At 37.5% G+C, this 23,597-nt stretch overlaps 1 protein-coding gene across 1 annotated transcript in view; it reads left to right on the plus strand.

The window, feature by feature from the left end:
- PYGB (glycogen phosphorylase B) overlaps positions 1–23,597 on the plus strand; it is a gene marked incomplete in the record, with an annotated part of 43,471 nt that overhangs the window by 1,637 nt on the left and 18,237 nt on the right. The window contains 4 exon segments of the mRNA XM_072409436.1: positions 15,700–15,778; positions 18,701–18,804; positions 20,874–21,005; positions 23,171–23,282. Coding sequence (XP_072265537.1) covers positions 15,700–15,778; positions 18,701–18,804; positions 20,874–21,005; positions 23,171–23,282 — 427 coding nt within the window.

The following is a 23,597-nucleotide window of genomic DNA, read 5'->3' on the forward strand; positions in this document are numbered from 1 at the left end:
TATATATATATATATACCGTATATATAACTATATAAAAGAAAATGCATGTAATTTCTCACTGGATACCGCAATCCTATTTTTTGTCATGTTACTGTAATTTTCAATCTCAATGTAAGAAATGTCAGATTTATTTATATATATATATATATATATATAGCACATGTATTGTGTGCTGCAGCTAGCACTGCGTAACATGTTGCCAAAACCTTATAATAATAATAATATTATTGATGATGATGATGGTTAAGATGAAGCTACCTGAAACGAGTTTTTTTGGACAAAAGCCCTTTTTGGTACGCAAAGACCAAGAATGTTGGTACGAGGTACGAGCAGTAGCACAGTTCTGTTCAGTACATGTTCACTTTTAGTGGTCTTGTACCTTATCGTCTGATCCTCTGCAGCCCACCATGGTAAATACCTTCCTTCCACTTCACCATCTTGCAGCCCTGCCTGATGTTGTGCAGCCTTATTAGTGAACACATCACACAATCCTGTGTCGGCGCCATATTTTACTGGGAGAAGTTCAATAGTTACCACAGCAGGTAGCCCTAGGGGTGAGGGGCAATTAAATATAGAACGCATTTACTAATAGTAAACAATCCTGTTAGCCAGTTGGGTTAGGCCATGGGCTGGCCTTAGATAAGAAGATCCTGAGAACATTGAGCTGGAAGATATCTGCCTCTTGTTTGTCATGACCCATCTTTGGTCATCTGGTGACTTTTACTATAAAGTGGTCATGGCATTTTTGTTTCCACAACCTAAAATAAGAACATCTGACTTTGCCGTTGCTCACTCACCCTAAATTTCTGACCATTAGTTAATCATTGCACTAGGCAACCAGGGTGGACTTGGGCTGTTAATGGCCCTTTTTACAAGGGAAGGTTTTAGACATAATGGGGTCCTGGGCAAATATTAGCTAGGGCCTCAAATCCACACAATTTCAGGCGTTTTGAACCATCTCTTATATTGTGCATTGGGGCCCTTGGCAATTGCCCAGTTTGCCCTGCACTGCCTTTCCATCAGGCCTGATCATAAGAATAGATTTAGTAATAAAGATTCTATTTTTGGACCTTATTTATCTTCTCCTCTGATGTTTTCATGAAGGAAATCCAATTCACAGAGGTCACAGGAGAAGGAGAATGTGTCACGTGAATGTACTGTTCTCCAGGGGGAATAGTTGTGGGTAGCTTAGATAAAGATGACACCGCTGTAAAGAATAACGGTGAATCAATTGAGTGACCTTCAATGGTACCTTCAGCTTCAAAAATCATTTTAGGTCATTGGTTTCATTGAGTGTATTTAGCTGCTTTCATTGAAAGCTTTTAATTTATGTTAGGTGCATTAACATTAAATATCTATGCTGATTTATTTTGTAGAACTTTAATTATATGTAAACTGCAATACTGAGGCATCACTGTAACAATTAGATCTGAAAAATCTCCTAATGCTTATATATAAAGAAAACATCAAGCAATGCAGATATGCATTCATTAAAATATTCACTGAATATATATGTTTGTCATTTGCTACCCCTATTTAATGTACTGCTCTGTGTAATATGTTGGCACTATATAAATATTGTTTATTACTAATATAAATTTATGCAGCTAACATAAGCACATTCGTGTTCTTGGTATCAGTCGCTTATAATCCAATCCCAGACAATGAGAGCAGCATGATGAGCTTGCTTGTCTTCTTCTGCTCTTTTAGTGTTCAATCTTAGGCTGGTGGTAGGGATGTGACCGGTATGTATTGTTTAAATAAAGCAAGCAAGTCAAATTTATCTTTTATCTTGGTTCTGCTTTCTGGTAGCTCTCAGAACATTCTAAACATATATTTCCTAATGCCTTCAGCTTTGATGTTTGCTTCACTAAAACATAAATCTGGTAAGAGTATAAGGAACATACATCAACTAATACAAATATTCCCAACAATGTAGTGATAAAAATGGAAGAAGCATATGAGCTGGTATTTGGAGATTTGAAAATTGCCAAGGAATCTAGATATTTGGTGTTTAACTGGTTTCTCTTCCATGCAATGCACTGTTTACAGATTCCTTGATTAATGTGAAAGAATAACAATTGTTGGCTCAGTAACACACATTGCAATGTTCCTATACCTACACACAAGATCACTGATCTGTACTATTTTCTGTTATTTCTAAATAATGTGTAATATTTGCTTAACTCCATCTAAAGGGTATCTGTGCTTGGGGAAATAAAAGGCAAGTTAAAGGAAAAAGACTATTGACATGAAGCATTACCATAATATTCCAATAAGATTGTAAATTCTTATTTTTTTTATTATAAATCCACTTTAAGAGCAGCAAAAAAATATCCAAAAACTTCCAAAACAAAATGTATAGTAGAGAATACTAACATGACCCTTACAGTTGATGTTACTCATTATATACAGAATGCTTGAAATATAATAGGGATCATGTGACAAAGGCAGAGCGATCGGCATTTATTTTAATACAGTGGGCATTATGGTTTGTTAAAACTAAGACTGGAGAAGATGGAATATCTTCGTAAAACCTGGTGATCCAACAAACCTGGAATAAATGAACTTGTTTACTGGTATTTGGCAAACATTTTCAATCCTGGACCAGATCAATTCCAGGTTTGCTGGATCACTCAGGTTCCCCCACAATAGTCTATCGTCCCTAATTTTGGAGAGCTTTAGTAAATCAGGCCCAATATTGGGAATGGAATGTCTGGGATGTTGTAGATTGTTCCCTCTCCTGTCCTGACACTAATATGTGGATTCATCTGATGTAAACTCGCATGTTTGTGACATAAGAACTTGTTCATCGGCCAGCTGTGCATGCAGAATCTGTCTGCCATTGAATGTCCATAGATAGTTTTAGACAAAACTTTAGTTTTCAGATTGCTCATCTTCTCCTTTAATCTACACTAACATCCTCCAGCGATGAGTTCTCCATGATGGTTTCTAGCTGATGATTCTGTAGATGTGTCCATTCCTGGCAATGGCAGTACTACTCACCGAGGAACTTAAAGGTTCTATCCACATCAATGCACATGTTATTAGAAATCAGATTACATGCTTGGCTGCACACATAGTTTAAATAGCACTTCATGTAACTGAAGCATAACTGTAGCATGTGGCATTTTAGGAAATATTCAAGCAGCTCCAGTTTTGTTAGAGCTATGCTGCATTTCAGTCTATGATGGGCTTCCTACATTCCACAGACTGACATAAAATACCTGGCCATTCATAGGAAAGAACAGCGCCAGGCAGGAACATAAGTCCAATCCATCCAAAAATGACAAACTGTGCCTCCTCCTCTGTGAACAAATTCAGCAGCTAGGGATGCAGGACATATTTTGCACTTTGCTCTTCCTAAAGCACCCAAGGCAGCCGCCTCTTCCACCTCTTCCACTTCCCCTTCATTCTGGCCCTGTAGCTCACACATTAAAGAGAAGTAATCAAATATACTATGATGTACTTTGCATAGACTGGTTGTCTGTATGTTCACTGTGCCAAGGTGTTTTATGCATATTTAGACAAATCGTCCATGTACTGTATCATCCCCGCACTCTGTATAACCTTCTGCTAGGTCACTCCAAGGGCAGAGGAGTAATGGACGCTGACAGCTGTACATCCTGGGAAGACACAATCTCGGTGCGCTTTTTACACCTGCAGACTGGCTGTTGGCGCCGGCGGTGTCTTGTGTGATGATTCAGCTGTGTGCGGAGTATTTTTACTGACAGTGACTAAAATGCATGCTTTCCTTTAACTGGCTCATCTGCTTTGTGTGTAAGCTCATTAGACAGCCCAATGCAGGCAACACTTAGTTAATTGTGAAAGATTCCAGGTACAGTAAAATTGGGGGATGGGTGTAATAGTGCAAGATGGTGGCTACTTAACAGCAGAGTGACCCTAGAACATACAATCTATCCTTTTATACGCATATTACCTAAGGTCTATGCATGGGATGATTTTCACTTCTGATCGGATCTCCAATCAAAAAATTATCAGATTTCCCAGAAATCAAAAGGATTGCAATGCAAGCAAATGATTTTCTTTCTTCCTTACTTGGACATATGTGATTGGATGTAAAATGATAAAATTATCATGGATCGGTAAACTCCATGGACCTATGGTTAATCCCAACTCCAACTAACGAAAATGTTTGCTTTTGAGACTGAAGATAAATTGATTACCAATCAGTTAAAATGGTGATGGATCCCTTTTAGGTCTATTTATAAATCAGTGAATTCTCTAAAACATTTCCTGGTGGGGAATCAATTACTTCCATTGAAACACATAGATCTGGAAGATCGCCGCCAGGGAATGTTTTAGTGAATGTCAGATTCACTATTTATAAATAGTATCTTTTTTGTGTATTAGGCCTAATGTAAAGTATATAATAAATGCAAGGTATAATGTTATTTTGACCTATAGAGAAACATTGCGGTCTCAAATGATCGTTTATATTGGACTATGGTGCCTTAATGGATTTAGTCCTAAACAGCTTTGCTCCTCGAGAGTGACATTTGTCCTGTTTATAACCTGCACCAAGACTTGCTTGAACCTTACTCTTGTATGTCAGTTTTTTGACAGATGGGGACATTGTATTGTATTCCTTGGCAACTGGTCAGAACCATTATTTTTTTTTTTTTTTTTTTTTTTTTTTTAGTGCAGTTCAGAAAAGATGAAAAATTAGTCTCTCCTATCAACCTCCTGATGTTAGACTTTTCTTGGTCCTGCATGATATTGCGCATTGAAGCTCCAATGATACTTGTCAGTTTAATGGTTATGGCCCCAATGCATTGTTTCTAATTCTGTAATCAAAACTGAATGAGTGCTTGGCTTATGTTTAGATGCTTCATAGCATTCTGGTGTCCACGATGACATATAACAAACGGTAACAATGGTGGGTTACTATACCTGTATTATGGAAATCGCTCAGTAGTAGAATTAGCCATGCATGGTTGCATTTTTACAACATAATTATAGAAACTATAATTAATGATTCATTATAACCTTTCCTGTAGCCTAGTTTCTAAGGAAACCAACCATATGTAATTGTTTTTTCTGTTGAGATAATTTTAATTGTAGTCAAACATATCTGTGTTTTACATACCCCTTGATAATTATTTAAAAGAAGCATCACAATACAGATCTGTAAGTTCCACAACTTTCCTGGTCTTCTATTCAAATGTCAAGTCAGGTCAAATGACTATTAACCTTTTGGTGATGCTTCCATGTGTTCTCTATCTCCTAAAAGCCTACAGAAACACTTATTTTTTGAGTTCTCAGTCCATGTTATTCTCACCATACATGTTAGGCTAAGTACACACGTGCAATAATTGTGGTTGGAAAGGCTCTTTCACGAACCTTTACAATGACAAACGACTACTCGATGCATGAATGAGTTCTTTCTGCTCTATGGGGAGGGGAGAGAGATGAAGCGGCACCCCACTGAACTTTCTCCCCTTCACTTCCTACGATTGTTCGTCGTCCATAATCTGGGGATCCACCAGGACGGTCGTTCAAACAATGGACGATGAGCGCTGTACACACGCAAGATTCTTGTACGATATCAGCCCTGAGCCGATTATCGGACGAGAACCATTGCACATGGGGCCATCACCATTAAACTGACAAGTATATAATAAGTCCTTGGACTATATCAGTCCATAGGGCAAGTGGAATCTCTGGCTTTGAAAGGAGCTACTTGCTATTTGCTTAGCTCTGCTTTTTCCTCCTGTTGGCATGCTCACTGTCAGTTCCTGTGCACTGCCGTGGAGTTACATGCTCTGCCCTTAAAATTACATTTTATAACTTTTAATTAATACATTTATATGGTTAATATATTTTATGGTGGTACAGTATCTGTGTAGTTAAACTTCTGAACATCTCACGGCACACTTACACTGTAAACATAGAAAATTTACTCAAGTTGATTTGAGAACCTATTTCTATTAAATTACTCAGCAAATTACTGAATCATTATGTGTTTTACTGTTAATGCTAAGTTCTTTATTGGATTACTTCTTCTTATGTTTTTTTTATGGTGGAAGAAACCACAGAATAACAAAGTGACCTTGGCAGGCTGACCTTATTGAAGTGGCCGGGCTTTACTCTGTGCTCATCTATCTTTCATTGTATGGATGCTGCTCAGAAAATTAGTCCGGACTTGTTAACAGCTGAAAGAGGGATTGAGCGCATGACTTGTCCTTCATCACAATCTCCTTTCAATACACAGGAACTCATTTAGTATTTACAGTTTGACTATATAATATTGGTGACTGTAGACTGTAAAAGCTGGAAACAGTAACAGCCTAAAGCTGCGTACACACTTCCAATTTTTGTCGTTGGAAAGGATCTTTCACGATCCTTTCCAACGACAAGGGAGTGCACGATGCATGAACGGTGCTGTACATACAGCACCGTTCATGCTCTATGGAGGAGGGGGGGTATGAGCGACGGAGCGGCACCCTGCTGCGCGCTCTCCCCTTCCCTTTCATTAGGATCGGCTGTCGTCCATCGTCCGTGGATCCGGCAGGTCGGTCGTCCGGACGATGGACGACACCGACTGTACACACGGCAGATTTTCGCCCGATAATTGGCCGATGCCGATTATCGGGCGATAAAAATCTGACGTGTGTACGTAGCTTTATAGTACTGAATTGTTTCCAGACTGCAGAGATGGCAAGGTGATTCTTTATTTTAGCTGGTGTGGTAAAATATATTTAAAAAATAATATACAAATACTTAGTGCCCAGCTGTCTGGAGATTCCATCATCTGATCTTTAGTAATTCACATATTCTACACTGTTCCTTAAATGCCGTTGTTTTAAAGTATGAAGGATATATGTTGGCTACCATCGTTGATGAGCTTCTGAAAAATACTAGTTGCCCTTTGGCATAATGTTGACTCAAGGTAGAGTAAGTATCGTGAATGTCCAAGAACAGGCAAAAGTCATTATTTGCTAACAGTTTTCTGAAAAAGTAAGTACACTCCAGAAGTTTGTTGAGTTGTTTAACATATTTGAAGGAGCAAACATTTGATCCTAATTCAAACAATGTCTCCAGATAAAGGAGAGATTCTTAAACAATCAATACATGAAACTGATATGGTGTATTTATTTTTATAATCCAAAACAAAAATGCAGATTTACCATATGGAAAGCGTAAGTTAAAACATAAAGGGGCTCTGTAGAGTCTCCAACATAGTTTTAAAGACTAACAAAGGATCTTGCTGACACCACAAACAAGCCCTTTACCGTGACCTACTTCATAAAATATATTGCTCCTTGACCCCTTATTAAAGTAGAACTTGTTTTCAAAAAAATATTTTTTCACTTACGTTTTTCTGCTACTTACCACACTCGGTGAATCCCATGCTATCTTGCATTGCGCCTTCTTTTCGGGTCTCACTGTTATGTCCCACAGTACCATCTCCCAGGCTCTTCTCAACGTTTTCCAATCACGCACTGCACTTGTGCGAGATCGGGTGACGTGTGTTTCGCCAGCGACTCCAAATGTAAAAAAAACAAATGCCGATCGCATTCTGCGCATGCAGATTGTTTACTTATTCATTTATATTTGAGGAAAGCCCACAATGGCTCAAGGCCTGATCTTGGACAGTAACAGAAGAAGCAGTCTGCACCCTCCCAGGATATATGACATTAGTATTCCAGGACACTGTGGGTCTCCCCTTTAGCAGGATGGAGAGGGCATGAATTATATAAGTATGTTAAAAAAAAGAAAAGAAGTCCTTTTTCATTATGTAAAAAGTAAAGCGACCTTTTTACATGATGTTTACAATCTGATGATGGGTCTGATTTATATTTAAATCAGAAAGGTAAAAGCAAACCCAGAAGCAGAATATGTCCTGCTGTTGGACCTAAGCACGGTGTGCTTGTTGTTTCGTCAAAAACATTTGGCCAGGTTAGGTTCAATTGAAAAATCTGTTTTGGCAGCTGATGACTAGAGTGAAGGAAGTATAAAGGTGAAATTCAGTTTATTAGGCCATATACACAGTAAGGTTTGTTGACATTGTTAAAAACATGGGTAAGCAAAATTCCTGAAAAGGCCGTTCTTATTAATAGGTGAAATGTTTCCAGCTATCCAGTAACCTATGAAAGTGATAGCCATACATTTGTGCAAAACAAGTACTTTTTTTAAAATGCATTTTCTTTTCAGTTATTTTGTTGGCTTTTCAGTAAAATCATCAACACGTTTAATTACCATGTTCAAGGCAGTCTGGCATTTGTGATTAGAATGGGATACAATCCCAGAATGTTTTAAGAGGTACTCAATGTTCTGAAGAAAAAGTACAAATTTACAGAGTAAGGAAAAAGCCACCAATTGCCATCAGGACTCTCCCTGGCTAGACTAATGTCCATAGGAATACAAACAAACATAGAGACCCTAAAAGATACCAACATTACCTACATAGATGTGGGATCCTTTAAAGGCCTCCGCATTAGCAAGGTTCTTGTGGATTATAATCCAAGAAATTACATTTTTCATGGGTTTGAGGCTTGCTGTATCTGATTTCCAAGACTTCGCAAATTGGTATGTTAGCTTCCAAAAGTATAAAGAAGGCATATCTCTCAATTAACCTGGTAACATGGGTTCCTTATAAGGTTTTTAAGGGCAAGATTCACTCTTGTAATTGAATTTAACCTTCAGGCTATGCCAGCAAGTGTGAACCATGTCTATCATTTTATGCCCAAAAATATTGAGGTGAAGATAAAATTTGTAAAGTTGCATTTGTTATTAGGTACGTATTTTGAAGATTATTTTGGACATAGAAATGCATTTTAAGTAGAGATCACATATTTTCTAGATCAGATACACAGTTTATATAACTGAAAATGTTATTCAGTACAAGTTCAACAATGTTTAGCACTTCTACAGAGCCGATACAGTATTTACGTTTTCTAGCTATGTACTCCTAGTGCTTCCTGTGAGCAGGGGATCCAGGGGGAAAGGTACACTTGGAAGGTAACCGTATAGTAACCCTAGCAAAGTACCTAACTCATAACTTTGCCCCTTGCTGCAACCACAAATGCATACATACTAAATATATTGATCAAGATCTACTAAAGTCTTTAAAGTCACTTTTTGTTGTATCACTGCAGAAATCTGTGTGTTCTAGTCCTATTCTATGGTATCTGGCTGGCTGACATTTTATAGTAAATTTATGGAGAGGAAAACATGCCTAGAAATCTCACTTTTGGATTAAAATTCTAAAACATTTTTTTTTGTTAATGATTTTTTTTTTTTTAAGGAGTGGAATGCGTTATGTGCTTTTTGACCTTTAACCAAAAAACACTCTTTATAGTTGGAATCTCCACTGCATGATGCATTAAGCCTTTTCTAAAACATTTGTCTGTTTATATAGATCTGCTGTTTTAACCTTTCAGATGTTTTAATAATACATCCTCTCCATTCGGGTTTTCATCCCTGAGAACGTCTCTATCTTAAATCAATACATCTAGCCGCAGTGCATCTTTTCTCCTGCCAAAGAAGCAATACTTTAATAGCACTTCAAGAAGAGGTGCCAGCTTTGTAAATTATTCATTAGAAAGCTGTATATATACCAAAATTAGCTGCGACTCTATTGTATTTTTTTCATTAATTTCCAGAAGAGAGATGAGTCACTATTGTGTTTGGAAGTCATCATCAACCTTTGTCAATCTATGGTATGCTGAAGAACAGTGAGGATTCTATTTCTGCTTCTTCTTGGCAGGTTTCACTTTTGGGAATAGCAGTAAACTCTTAGATTTATATACAGGCAGCATATGAGTCTTTAGATCAGCGTTCAAAGTAAACCTGTATGGAGAAAATTTGTAGCTTGCCCTAGCCGATCTTCTGTGGTTACTACTTACAGCAAGTCGGATCTGCCAATCTGCACACTTGTTTAGAAGGAGAAGGTCACATAAAGATTCATTTTTAAATAAATACAACATTTGTTTTTGTTATAAAAAATTCTGTTGTGTTTGCAATTATGTGCACACGTGGGAGCAGCCATATTTGTCCAAAGAGAAGATCTGCTCACCTGAGACAAGAGAGAGTGCAGCCTCTATGGGGTTGACTAGGCCAACATCGAGAATAGTCTACACTTTTGTGAGAAGGTAGGATTGCACTCTTTTAAAGTAGAGTTCCACATGAGGGTGATTACCCTTACTTAAACTAAATCCGCGGGGCTCAACTATCTGCGTCCCAGCACTGGGCGCCACCATCTTTTTCCTCTTCCGGTTGACCTTCCGCCATATCTGGGGTTTTATATCTGGGATAAGTTTATTTCCCTAGTGGTTAAACTTGATGGACTTATGTCTTTTTTCAACCTAACCTACTATGTAACTATGATATCTTGATTGGCCATGCTGGGATGACGTTCCTCCCATTTAGGGAAGCCGCACCAAAGCCCATATATAAGGAAGGATCCTTGAGTGAAGTATCTTCTTACAAATTCTCAGCCCTTTGTGTGTACACGAGTTAATGTTTTAAATGCACCCAATGCGTTTGTGTGGTCCAGACTAGTAACAGCTGAAATGCAATGCCAACCCACAGGACATTGTACAAATGTACCCTGTCCACTTTGTTTGTTTGGTGTAATATTTCTGTCTTTGTAGTTAGCAGAGTCCACTCCTCTTCGTTGATGTATTTGTGCCAGGAAGGAAATCACTTTCTGCTGCCAAATTTCTTTTTCTAAAGCTGTGAACAGTTTTCAAGCAGGTCGGCCAGAAGTTGGATATTGTTTTATGGCACATTTATAACTTTTTGGTTCTCTCTGCCTGACAGTTTTAACTCCTGAATTGCAGTTGTTGGCAGTATTGAAGCAGGAGTAAACTCATGCATTGAATAGAAAATCAAGATATTGCATATAAAGCTAATGTCTGATGTTCTTTTTATGTGTAATGCAGTATAGCATATTGCTACAAGGCATTGCTGCTCCAATTTCTGTCCATTTTTGTCCTCTGTTCTATTCATTGTAATGATTGGGGAAAGCATCAGAACAAAGCAATGCAGGTACCTATGAATTGCAGTATAATGCATTACATCACGCATGTATTATAGTGTGAATAAAGTCTTCATTTTTTCTGCCACCCTTCAGCTCTTTCTCTATAATACTTGCATGAGCAGCTCAGTATACACTTTCAGCACAGAGCTGCACACACAAGAGTTAAGTCATTCCTGCCAGGCCCATTAAGAAGCTGAAGACTCTGAAGTTGGCAGAACACAGGAAGAAAATGGGAGCTCCAGTGATTAAGCAGAACACAGACATAGAAGCCTGGAGGGGATTGCTTTGCCAGGTTACCCTCCATCTCCATAAAGTCCAAATATATTGGGTATCTTGGTGGATCCCAAATACTTTATTGTGTAATGAACCCGAAACAATAAACATGTATCAGATAATAAGTGCATCAGAAATGTTCAGTGATGACTTGTCTGTCCACAAAAATCAGTTCGTCCACTTTTTAAAGATTTGAGACACTTATCGGAGTTGATGATTTCATACTGTATTTGCCTTCAGTGCTGGTTTCCCCTTTTTTCTTCATCCAAATTTATTAGTCCATCTGTATACATTGCCCTTGTCAATGGTATCATCTTCAGCAACAAACAGCTTGTACCCCTCCTTCATTAGGAACTTGGAGATGGCACGTTGCTTCTGCTTGGAATCCATTATTTATTATCAATAAAGTAAAAGTTTTTAAAACACCTGTATAGTGGAAGAGTAACATAATTTGAAAAATGAGTCAGTTAATAAAAAAGTTATGGGACACTTTTTCATTACTTTCAGTACACCCCTTTTATAAGTGAAGCCAGGTCTTTGTATTGCAGGATTACATAACTGTAGGTCATAAGATGCCTTGTACCAAATGTTTGGCTAAACACATACTTGTATAGTTCCATAGGACATCTATGTGTCCAGACATAACAGACTAGGATGTACATATACATAACCAATGTTTAAAATGGATATAAATATTTACAGTAGACCTAAATATATTTTTAGATGGAGGCAATCTTCCTAGCTTCCAGTGGGAGCAGATTATTGGGGACTGGATTAACTTTCACAAGCAAAATGTAATAACACAGTTACTTTGTGAAAAAATGATTTTAGGGACACTTATATAATAACACACAATCACTAATGAGTTCATATATGTTGCGGACTGTATTGAGTTGCACAGTGTATTAGTAGAACTGGAATGACTGGAAATCTTCCACTCCTCCGATGATCTACAACTGGCTTCCTCACTCATAACCTCGTCACACGCACAGCTACAAGACTTATCTAGAGCTGCCCCAACTCTCTGGAATGGTCTTCCTTGTCCTATTCGGCTTGCTCCTACTTTCTGCTCATTTAAAAGAGCACTCAAAACCTATCTTTTCAAACTTGCCCACCCGCCTTCTTCTGTCTTCTGAAACCATCACTACTTCCCACTACTACATATCTCCCCTCCTATTGTGTGGTACTTCCTCCACCTACTAGATTGAAAGCTCTTCGGGGCAGCTTTCTCCCCTCTCCTGTGTCACTGTCTGTATTCATTTTTTATTTGCAACCCCTATTTAATGTAGAGCGCTGCGTAATATGTTGGCGCTATATAAATCCTGTTTGATAATATTAATTATAATAATAATAATAATAATAAATGGATAACCTTCAGCCTGTTTTTTTTCTCTCTCCATTTTGCTGATCCCAGCATATGAAGTGTTAATGGGAAGAAAGTTTCCAAAACAAAGCAGGTTGCTTTATTAATAATGCCTGAGCAGGCGAGCATGGAGACCGCTTCTGGGATCTGTCAAATCTGCTGCACTCCTCTTTCCTGTGTGATATCACACTAAGCTGCACGTTCACAGTCCTGTCATTGTGCATTGTATAGATCCTGTTACCTCCAGGTTGCCTTTCTCCTTTCTCAGAATACACATGGAATTTGGAGATCATTGCCCTTGGTTGTCCAAGAACAATAAGTCACATCCTTCAAGTTTTTTCTTAATGATTTTGTAGTGAAAAGCCAGTATTATCATTTCTTGTGTGTCTGATGTCCTTTTAATTTATTTGCTAAAGGGGAGGTTTAAGATTTAAATCACTGTTACTATATGCTCTGAGATATATTAGTAAAATATCTTCCACCCAGTGGTCCCCGATTCCACCCGATGGTCTAACTAACCAATGGACTAACTCTTCTTGTTGGTATTTAAGTCATTTTGTATTTCATAGAATGAATGCAACAAGAGGTATGAGACTCTATAGCTGGGAGTGTGTACCTAGCCTTATTTTTTTGGAGAGGGGAGCAAGGAGGAAGGGCAGAAAGAAGGCAAGGGCATAGAACATCAGTCATCCCTGGTCAGTCATTCAGTGATCTGCCATGGTGGATCATTAAATGCTGGGGGACATCTGGGTCCATGCTAATGTTTTTTCCAAAATGATCAGGATCATTTATCTTGTGTTTGTACCCACCTACCAGACATGACTGTGATGGCACTCCGGAAGGTGTCCTGCTGACCCCAACAAGATCTTTAGTAAGTGGTGTATTTTTAGGGTTACAGAATGGTTCCTGAGAAGATAGGAAGGCTTGAAGCTAAAAGCTGTTATCCTTATTTTTGTAATGATCCTTGGGACACCATACAAGGTGGATTGATCCTATAAATTTTCTTTACAGATGATAAAGAATAATTCTGGCTGATTGCTATGACTTGCACTCTCATCATCTCTGCCAATTTTTTGTAAGGAACACATCACTATCCAAGTAAAAATACTGCTGTGCTGAAACGTGAGGATTCTGCATGCCCACTGCTCGGAAGTTAGTTTACAAAGCCTGAAGCTAAACTTGGGGCACATTGCTAAATACACAAGTGAGATACATGTCTGGGAGCTGTTTTATTAGCCAAAGGTTTCAGAAGTGCAGCTGGTCCTAAAGGTTACACAGTCCTGCCAGGCAGCAGATCCGGGTTGTTGGCTGAAGTTTAGATGAACTCTTCTCTTTGCTCTCTTCATCCTTCAGCATGACCCTTGTCAGCATTGGTGCATTGCAGCACAGCTGTACAGTGGATTATGAAAGGCATATTGCAAGATAAATACAAGTGTATACACTAGGTGCGTTTCATTGTATATATATATTGAATATATTCAGTTCTTGATTACAATTATAGTAGCCCATACTTATGAGCACCTAAAGCAATTTCCCAATTTAGGATCATTGTTTGCACAAAACATTTTCCTGTTTTACTGTAACAAACTTGCCTACCACACCTATTGTGCCTATGTGTGAACAATTCTATATTAATTAGAGGTATTATCACTGATGGTTGGGGTAAAAATACCTATTAGCTTTTGCAGCCTATAGGCATGTGCATAATGTTCCTATAGCTATATGCACCCCTGAATGTGTACTACTTAGTGTTCTCTTTCATATCTGCATTGAGTTCAGATCTAAGGGAAAAAATGGAAAAGAAAACAGACAAAAACTACAAATATTCTGTTTTAGAGGACACAGCTGCAGTCTCCTGGGATTATATATGTTGCTTCCAGCCCACATACTTCAGAACTCACAGGACAGAGTTATCATTCATGAGTCCCAGTAGCAAGTTATTTTTTGTGTGTAAATGAAAGTTATATTTATTTGAAAACTTTAAATGCAACTATAGATTAGAATTGGATGTAGGTCAAAGCTGCAAGCAATCCCCATGTACGCAATTGAATAACCTAAACACACACATTTAGAAAAATGTGTATCCTCTCTCCCTATTATAATTATACTTTATACTACCAAATCCTTATCCAGTGGCCCTCTGTTAATTGAGGACACAAACCACGAGAAACCTTGACAAGGGTTCAGTTTTTGTTTAAGTTGGCTGGGGTTCTATTTGAAAAACATTATTTTAGGCAGTGTATAGTGTATCAATCAGCTACAGCAGTTAAACCTGTAGAATCTCTATACAAAAAGCTATGCTGTATTCAAAGCTGATTGCAGCTAATACCTACCCAAAACAATGAGTCCCCTTAACTGAAGATGGAAAAACCTGTGTTATCAAACAGGAAAAAGTTTTATCAATAAAATAACAAATGAAAACTGTATCTAATGAGATAAAACTGTGTATATATTCAAAAAGATAAAATATCACCTATTAGTAGTATTGTCTTTAGATTTAGAACTTTTTTGGTTCTTTAGTTGGTAATTCTACTTGGGTCACTTTTCACTGCCTTCTGTGTTTTTGATTATATACACTGTGGTGCACTAAAAGAGACTACCTAGCACACTTTGGGGTCATATCACTCTTAACTGCACAAGAAAGTCTGTGTTATGGATTTTAAACAAATAATCTTGCTTTCCAACATTAATCTTCTGAAATCTCCATTTATTTTCCTCCCCATTTTAATAGAAGCCAGTTAGCGCTACTTTTAAAATGAATCCTTCTCCAAGATATTTCCTGTGTGACATTGCTGCTTTCCAGGTTTTAGACTTTATTATATTATTTCTATACAATGTATCTAATTACTTTACACATTTCAGGATGTGTTCAAGATGCGTTTAGCACCCGTATAGAAATTTAACATTAATATTTAGTGTCCACATCCATGAAAACCTTTACAAGTCTAGATTTTGTGTATGCTTTTCACTGATTAGTAATACAAAATATTTGTAATGAAATTGAATATTATAGTTTGCTATAGTTTAACAGTATTACTCTTTTTTTTATTACAGCTGGGCCTGGATATGGAAGAGCTGGAAGAGATAGAAGAAGATGCAGGTCTCGGCAATGGAGGACTGGGACGTTTGGCAGGTATGTTCTCTATTTGTAACACTTTTTATTTCACAAAGACACAATCATACTCCTGAGCATACAACACTTTAAATGAACAGCCGGGTCATACTGTATCAGTGCTGATGGATATTGAATTAGTACAGTGCATTCATTTTAACCTTTAAATATATTGGGGCACAACCTGAAAGGTAGCTGTGCTTGGTTCTAGGGAGCATTCGAAGATCCCAAGGTATTTGTGAACAGCTTTTGGGGCTATAGTAGGGTGCAAAATTTCCTGTTTAATGACCATCCATTAACATTGCCATCATCATCACGTATAATGCAATAACAAGCAACTTCCACTGGTCCTGCATTGACCATGATGATGTTAAAGACTCACCCACATTTCTTGGTTAGAGATAAGTAGACTGAAATGTCAGCCATTGTGGGACCAAGGTGTAAGGTGTAAGGCATGTGTGTGGGGATGAGTTAAGGAAATCTGTTTATTAAGCTCTGTACTGATATCATATTTCTGCTCAGTAGTTCATTGATCCATCAAGCCGGATTGATAAACGATGTAAGGGGAGACTATTGTGCACAATGTATGATTTTTGCCCGATCACAATCGTTTCATCTCGAGCAGCAATAATCTAGCATGTGTGTGTAGCTTTAGTAGTTGTTCACTAGAACAATTTGTACAGTTTTCTTTATTGCAATAGAACACACCGAGGTTTAACAATGGGTAATGTAGGCAAAATACAGAAAACCTAATCAAACTGCTATATACTAACATTATGGGTAGAAATGTTTTTCTGTTCTGCTGTTCAGTGTCCATACCTGCATACTGTGTGTGGGTGTGTATATATATATATATATACACATACTTGTAAAGCATTATACCACTGCCTAAAATTCAATTAAGCTACGTACACACGTCCAACGGTTCTCGCCCGACAGAGAATCTGGCGTATGTACAGCGCACGTCGTCCATCGTCCAAACGACCGTCCTGGCAGATCTACGGACGATGGACGACTAACGATCCTAAGGGAAGGGGGAGAGCGCACAGCAGGGTGCCGCTCTGTCGCTCTCCCCTCTCCATAGAGCAGAATGGTGCTGTATGTATAGCACTCGTTCATGCAACGTGCAGTGCTAGTCTTTGGAAAGGATTGTGAAAGATCTCTTCCAACAACTATTATTGCACGTGTGTATGCGGCTTTAGTTGTTACAGTTTCTTTCATTCTTTTCTTAGTATCACATTTTAATAAATGTTATTTTTACTTATCACTTTGCGATCTGTATATATGTAAAGATAAGTCCTATTTTTGCTTCCTAAGCAACCATAACACGTAAAAGCAGCACTAGTATCTGTGTTACCAGTCCCTGCTCCATACAATGTCATGACATGAAATAGCAGGGGTTTGATGGTGATGTCTATTTATATACAGCAGATATTATGTATAAAACTGAAAACATCCATTGAACTGCATAATTACAGTTCATTTAAATTGTGCAATTCTCTGATTGCTTTACTTTTAGAGCTGCATTAGTTGAAGGGTACTTTGTTATTGTGCCAGCGTGGCGCCGTTTCAAGCTGCCTCCTGATGACTAGTTCTGTTTTTCCCAGTGATGGAGGTTTTGTCCTATAAGCATTTCTAGACTTCCAACTCGAATGCCATAGAGACGACTCTGAAGCCCAGAATGCGATTATACAAGGCACTCTGTTACATTATAATAGCTTTTTTTTTTCTGCCAAATAGAGATTTCTATTTTCCATCTGCTAAGAATCCAAACTTTCATTTGACCTATACATAAGGGGACCTTAACACTGTGTCTGAACTGGCACAACGTTCCCAACATGTGTTCCCAGAGTGGACATCCTGTCTGTGCAGCAAAGGCTTTTGCATAGGTGGCCCATCAGGGAGAGCAGCCTGCATGTAAAGGAACAACCAGCCTGCATGTAAAGTGACAAATGTCAGAAGGGCTCACTGGAGTCTGTGTGTCCCACGACTGTGTAGTTTCATCATGCTCTTAGTTTCTCATGAATCTGCCAAAATCTCTCCAAATATTAATATTCATGAAAAGTCAGAAGACAGTGAACAGCTTGTTTGCCGACAAAGATTATTACAACTGCTCTTTTAACATGGCTGGAAAATTCCCATACACTGGTGTGCCCAGACATTTTCCAATGTTTACCAACAGAAGTGTAATAGCATTTTGGAACAACTTTATGATGTATATTACTCACAACAATGTGTAATTGTACATGGGATTATGGTTTTCATCCTGGCTATATTATCAGTGGTGTGTATTTAGTAATAAAAGTCATTCCACCCATAAGACATAGTTTGCTTTTTCTGCATTTTTAAGCTTTTTTAAAGGGAGTCCTCTACAGTGTGCGGAGGCCCAGACTCCTGAAATGTTATCAAGAAAACTTAGACCATGTTAATCTCTAGTCTGGTATTATGGAGGAAGGGTTGAGTTGACTATATTTTAGCTACATTCTGATGGGGATGTTTCCCATTGAACAAAATACATTTTTTAGCATAATAAAAATAAAATCCTCAACATTTTTTGAAAATGTGGTTGAATATCTTCCATTGAACCAATAGGTATGTTAAAATGGAACAATGTTTAGTTGGGCAAAATAAATGGGAATAAAGTTGTTATTTAGTGCCACAATTGGGAGATATAAAAGCATTGCCAGGAAGGGATAGTTTAATTACAGGTTGAATATAGTTGGCCATGCATGTCTTGCATGCCTTGGATACTTAAGTCCACTTGTTATAGTCACATCAAGCATAGACACCTAACTAAGAAACCTTGACAGGTATAAGAATTGCCATGTTATTTATTGCTCTAGTATCTTTGGAATATTTATTTGGGCTGGGACAATCCTTTAAAAATAAATTTAAATTAACAACCTAGAAACTATTTTATATTTGTGTTTTCCTGCATTCCAGCTTGTTTCCTTGACTCAATGGCTACTTTGGGACTGGCAGCTTATGGCTATGGAATTCGATACGAATTTGGGATATTCAATCAAAGGATTTTAAATGGATGGCAGGTAAAACTCAGTACATTATTTCTTTGCACTTTAAAAGTGTTTTTTTAGTAATAACATTGTTTTTTGCACTCATAGCATCATCAGTAATATTATTTTTTTGTGTAAGTTAAAATGAGTTGTTAGTCATATCTTTGCCATAGTTTTAGTTAGAATAGGGGAGGGATAGAACCCCTCACAGTCTTTTTATGCTTTGAGGAGAATTATTGTCACCTTCTGTCTTTGTGATAAGTGTGTTTAGGACAAAACGTAACGGAAAACCCAACATTTAATGATTGTCACTGGAACAGGAAGTCAGTGGACTTCCCTCCAGAACAGGTGGTATTTCTTCTAATTTTGGACAGATTGCTACTGACTTTCTGTAGCAGCTTACATAAGTCCTCTAAATTTGGTATACTGACAGCAAAAAATACCTGACAGCATAGTAACCCCTTCCCACTCTATTCAAAATTATATATATTACGAAGTCATCATGTTATAATTGTTTGTCTACCTGAGAATACACATAATGAATGTTCAGGTCTGCTCTATCCAAATTTGGGTGTAAACGCTGCTATACCTTAAAGATCAAGTATTGTGTATTTTTCTTCATTTCAAGTAGAACTGTGGTCAGACTAAAGACAAACATTCACAGACTCTAAACAAGTGGTAATAGATTTTAAAAGAAGCACTTACTTACCTCTGTAGCTACCACAGAGTAATTCAGCCCCAAAATTACAGTCAGAGCTTCCTAGTTTTGTGTGGTCAGTTTCTTGGTGGTTTAGCTCCCCTAGCCAGCATTCTAACTTTTATGTAAACACTGAACAGAAATGCAGGAGAAGTTTCACTGTTTCTGTTGTGAACTGTGAGGATGAATTGCTCTGTGGTGGCTGCAGCTATTGATGTCAGTGATGGCTTCAAAGTATATATTTTTTTTACAGTTTTAGAATATGAATTGATCAGAGCCCAACAACAGTTTACTAGTTTAAAATTATTTTTCCCCAGAAACTACTTGCTCGTATTTTATTGTCTAAACATAGAAATGTGAATATTAACCAGAAGGTGCTCTGTATTTGACTTATCCCTTAAAGCCGACTTTAGATATATAAGACCAAAAATAATTGTAGCTCTTTAGTCACTGATACGCTGGTAAATGTATATATTTACATATACTACTAATATTATTATTACGTTTATATAATTTTTTATTGCAAGCCACATATATATTTAAAATTGACTTGGTATTAGCCTCTTGCAGTCCCGGTAGAGTTGGGAAAAAAGCAACAGAAGGAGTCAATTAGTTCTGTTCTGAAAAGTAGCATAGCATAGGAAATAAAAAGCAAAATCACTGTTAGACGAGCTGCTTTTTTATGTTATTCTTTATTAGTTTTTGACTGAAGTGTTGCTTTATTAACTGTTTATATACATTAGCCCCACAGGAAGTGTATATTGTGTTGGCAGACTTTGCCTTGTGAGATGGGGCACAACCATTGTTCAGCAGGAATCAGTGCGTGTGCTCTGTATGTAATGAAAAAGTATGTCTCTATGCACATCAATATTTTTAAACTATAGCTACTGTTTTTGGTGTCATGGGGTCACTGATAAGTATTTATGCTGATAAACACTTACTACATGACAGTTTTGTTATCTTTGTTACAAACAATTTAAGATAAAGTGAAGAAACTGACACAACACTGTTGTACTGTGTATTTTGCCATTATGTTGTATGATTTCACATTGTTTTATTAACATTTTGGGCCTGGATCATTAAAGTCTTAGCAGCATCAATATGTGTTGGTTAACGTCACTATAATTTTGTGACAGATTTGCCTATCTAGATAATTTTTTACTTTCTTTAAGGGCATACATATAAGGCTTTTTCTGGATACTTTGATGAATGTATAAACGTTTTTTTTAATACAGTAATTGTATCAGACAATTACAGCATTAAACAGAAGCATACTGACATATACATGTTACTAAATAAGTTTATAAACTGAGCATTACATTTGTCACATGGTATCAAGAGTTTGCATGTTTGTTATACTCAAATCGTACTTGTAAAAAATAAGCCCCCCTCTCTCTAATCATAGGTGGAGGAGGCTGATGACTGGCTTCGATATGGGAACCCCTGGGAGAAGGCTCGTCCTGAGTACATGCTTCCTGTACATTTCTATGGCAAAGTGGAACGCACTGCTGAAGGGTCTAAATGGGTTGATACACAGGTTTGTATCTGTAAAGATCATCCAATGTCTGTCTGTATGGATTCACTGATTGTTACATCAGGGTATCTGAATGAATCTGTTTTTGGACACTTTTGAACATTAAAAAGTTTTAATATACTTTTTTTTTATCAAATTAAATCGTTGTTGCTTACCTTAGGGTAAAAAAAAAAAAAACGAAAAAAAAAAAATCCCTGTGCACATGCACATTCGCCCATGTGTTACCTTTTTTTAAAGACGCTGCAAATACTGGAAATTATACTTTTTATAAAATTCCCCTGCTTGTACTTTCCTGTTGTGGACTGATTGATTTTGTTATTTGAAATTTCCAAGATTTTGTGTCAGCCCTAAGCAGTTGTCTTGTGCTATTAAGACAAAACTCAGCCCCTTCACATTTCTGATAGGTATTCTGTGTGCATAATAAATTCAATATTTATTAGATTTAAAGGAGCAAAAGAAAAAGAAAAGTTTGATAGGGTTGTTGTACACTTTAAATGTACACTTTAATGTAGCAACCCCCAACATATTTTGCACCTCAGACTGGTTTCAAGTAACAAAATGTTTCCATGGAGCAGGGGGTCCTTGGCGCCTTCTGCAGTCATTGCTGTGACAGGAAATTCACTTCCTGTCATTTCAGCCAATCACGCAAGCCGGCCTACATGATTGGCTGAACAAAATGACAGGTAATAGGACGCAGATACCACAAGGATGGTTCAGGAGGTCCCACAGTCCTGTACCAGTCCATGGCCCTATAGTTGGACCCCAGGAAAATATTTTTGTTTAAATGATAGTTCACAAGGCTGAGCAAACACTTTCTTGTGTCTGTGAGTAGCCTAAAGCTGAACAGATAAATTGGGAAACGCTGCGAGCAATGGGAACAACTTTTGCATATTTGTTCTATTTTTGGTATGTTTTGCAATATTTCTTTCAGTATACAGTTTTGTTATTCAAATGTGTATGGGTAATACTGTACCACTGTCTTTCAGATAGCAGCCGTATAGTCAGCTTAATGCAGCTCTTTTATTTAACCACTGGTCTGCCGAAATAAAAGAATTGATAGGAAGCTCACTTGCCAACTGAAGGAGCACATAGAGTAGACTGACACTGCTTCTAAATGGTGATGGGTTATGTTGTCAGCCTGCATCAGGAAGTCCCGGTATTTAATTTATGTATTATTTTATATACCACTGAGATTATCTGCAGCATGTTACAGAATCCATTCTTATGTTACAAGAGGGATGTCCAAGTAGTGAAAACTTTGCCACAGATACACAAAAAGCATAAATCCTAAATTTTTGAAAGACATAAAGACAAACATATTGAAAAATAGGTTTAGTGTTTACATACTGTTTAGGGTATACCTTACTAAAGATGTTTATATCCAAATACAATGTGATAAACAAGTCTTCTAAAGTAATCCAAAACTCCCAATACTTTCCCGATTGAGACAAATCTGTCCTAATTTGTCCACCCCACCCCACCGCATCGCCATAAATATTGGGAAGGTGATTCCAATCCAGAAAGCAGTGGGCAACTATAGGCTTGTGGTTCAGCAGTGACATTTTTTTAGTACAATTGTATTACAAGCAGGCACAGCCCATGTGAGAGTGGCAACTCTGCTTTAAATTCAGTAGCAGTGCAGCATTGTAACCTCACCATCACAGCTGCTTTGTGGACTTTACTGGCACAAGCAACAGGTATTTGTGAGACTTTGCAAGAGAAAAGTGTAGGTGCGGATTGACATACAATATAGATTTGCAGCAAATATTGGTTGGGAGGGCATTGTTCTAGTTTATTGGCCTGAGCGTTATTTCAGATTTTTACTGGCATCCTCAGTTACATTATTAGTATACCTCTATCTTAGAATGTTGGTTGAAACTGAAGTTTAGAATTAGTCTTCATTTCTGGCTACTGGCTGCAATTGTTCCATTTGCTTCCCTAGGGTATACCTTACATAAATACATCCAGGTAATTTAAATCCATTATGGTAATTGTGTATTACAAATTATAGTGGCTTGAACTCATGTTTCTCTTTAATTTATTAGTAACATTTGCAATATATAAGATGCTACATTTGTATGTCATATTGCTTGTATGGGTTGTAAAGATTTACATAGTAGACTTGAAGAATTGTTCTAATAATTGTCTTATCTTCTGTTCCTCTGCAGATAGTGCTTGCAATGCCTTATGACACTCCAGTTCCTGGGTATAAAAACAACACTGTGAACACCATGAGGCTTTGGTCAGCAAAGGCACCAAATGAGTTCGACCTGCAAGAATGTAAGACTGCTGAATATATTTTATTTGGTTCCATCTTCTACTTTTCCTTGATTAGTTGCAGAATTTTTAAAGAACTAATAGAATCCTTCCAAGTGAGCTGTAATACAAAAAGTGCTATAGTATAGGATATCATTACAGTTGTGCTTGGATAACTGCAGCTGTTCTTGCAAGATTACTACATTCAATCCACTGTTTTATTGTTAGTGGTTGATCATGGTCTTTTTGATTTGAAATCTTTCATTACTGCAAAACCTTTTTGCATCTGTTATTGGGGTGATAAGGTAAATATTGAATTGAAACCACTTTTTGTAACAC

This window comes from Pyxicephalus adspersus, chromosome 4 (assembly GCF_032062135.1).
Source record: "Pyxicephalus adspersus chromosome 4, UCB_Pads_2.0, whole genome shotgun sequence".
Taxonomy (NCBI): domain Eukaryota; kingdom Metazoa; phylum Chordata; class Amphibia; order Anura; family Pyxicephalidae; genus Pyxicephalus; species Pyxicephalus adspersus.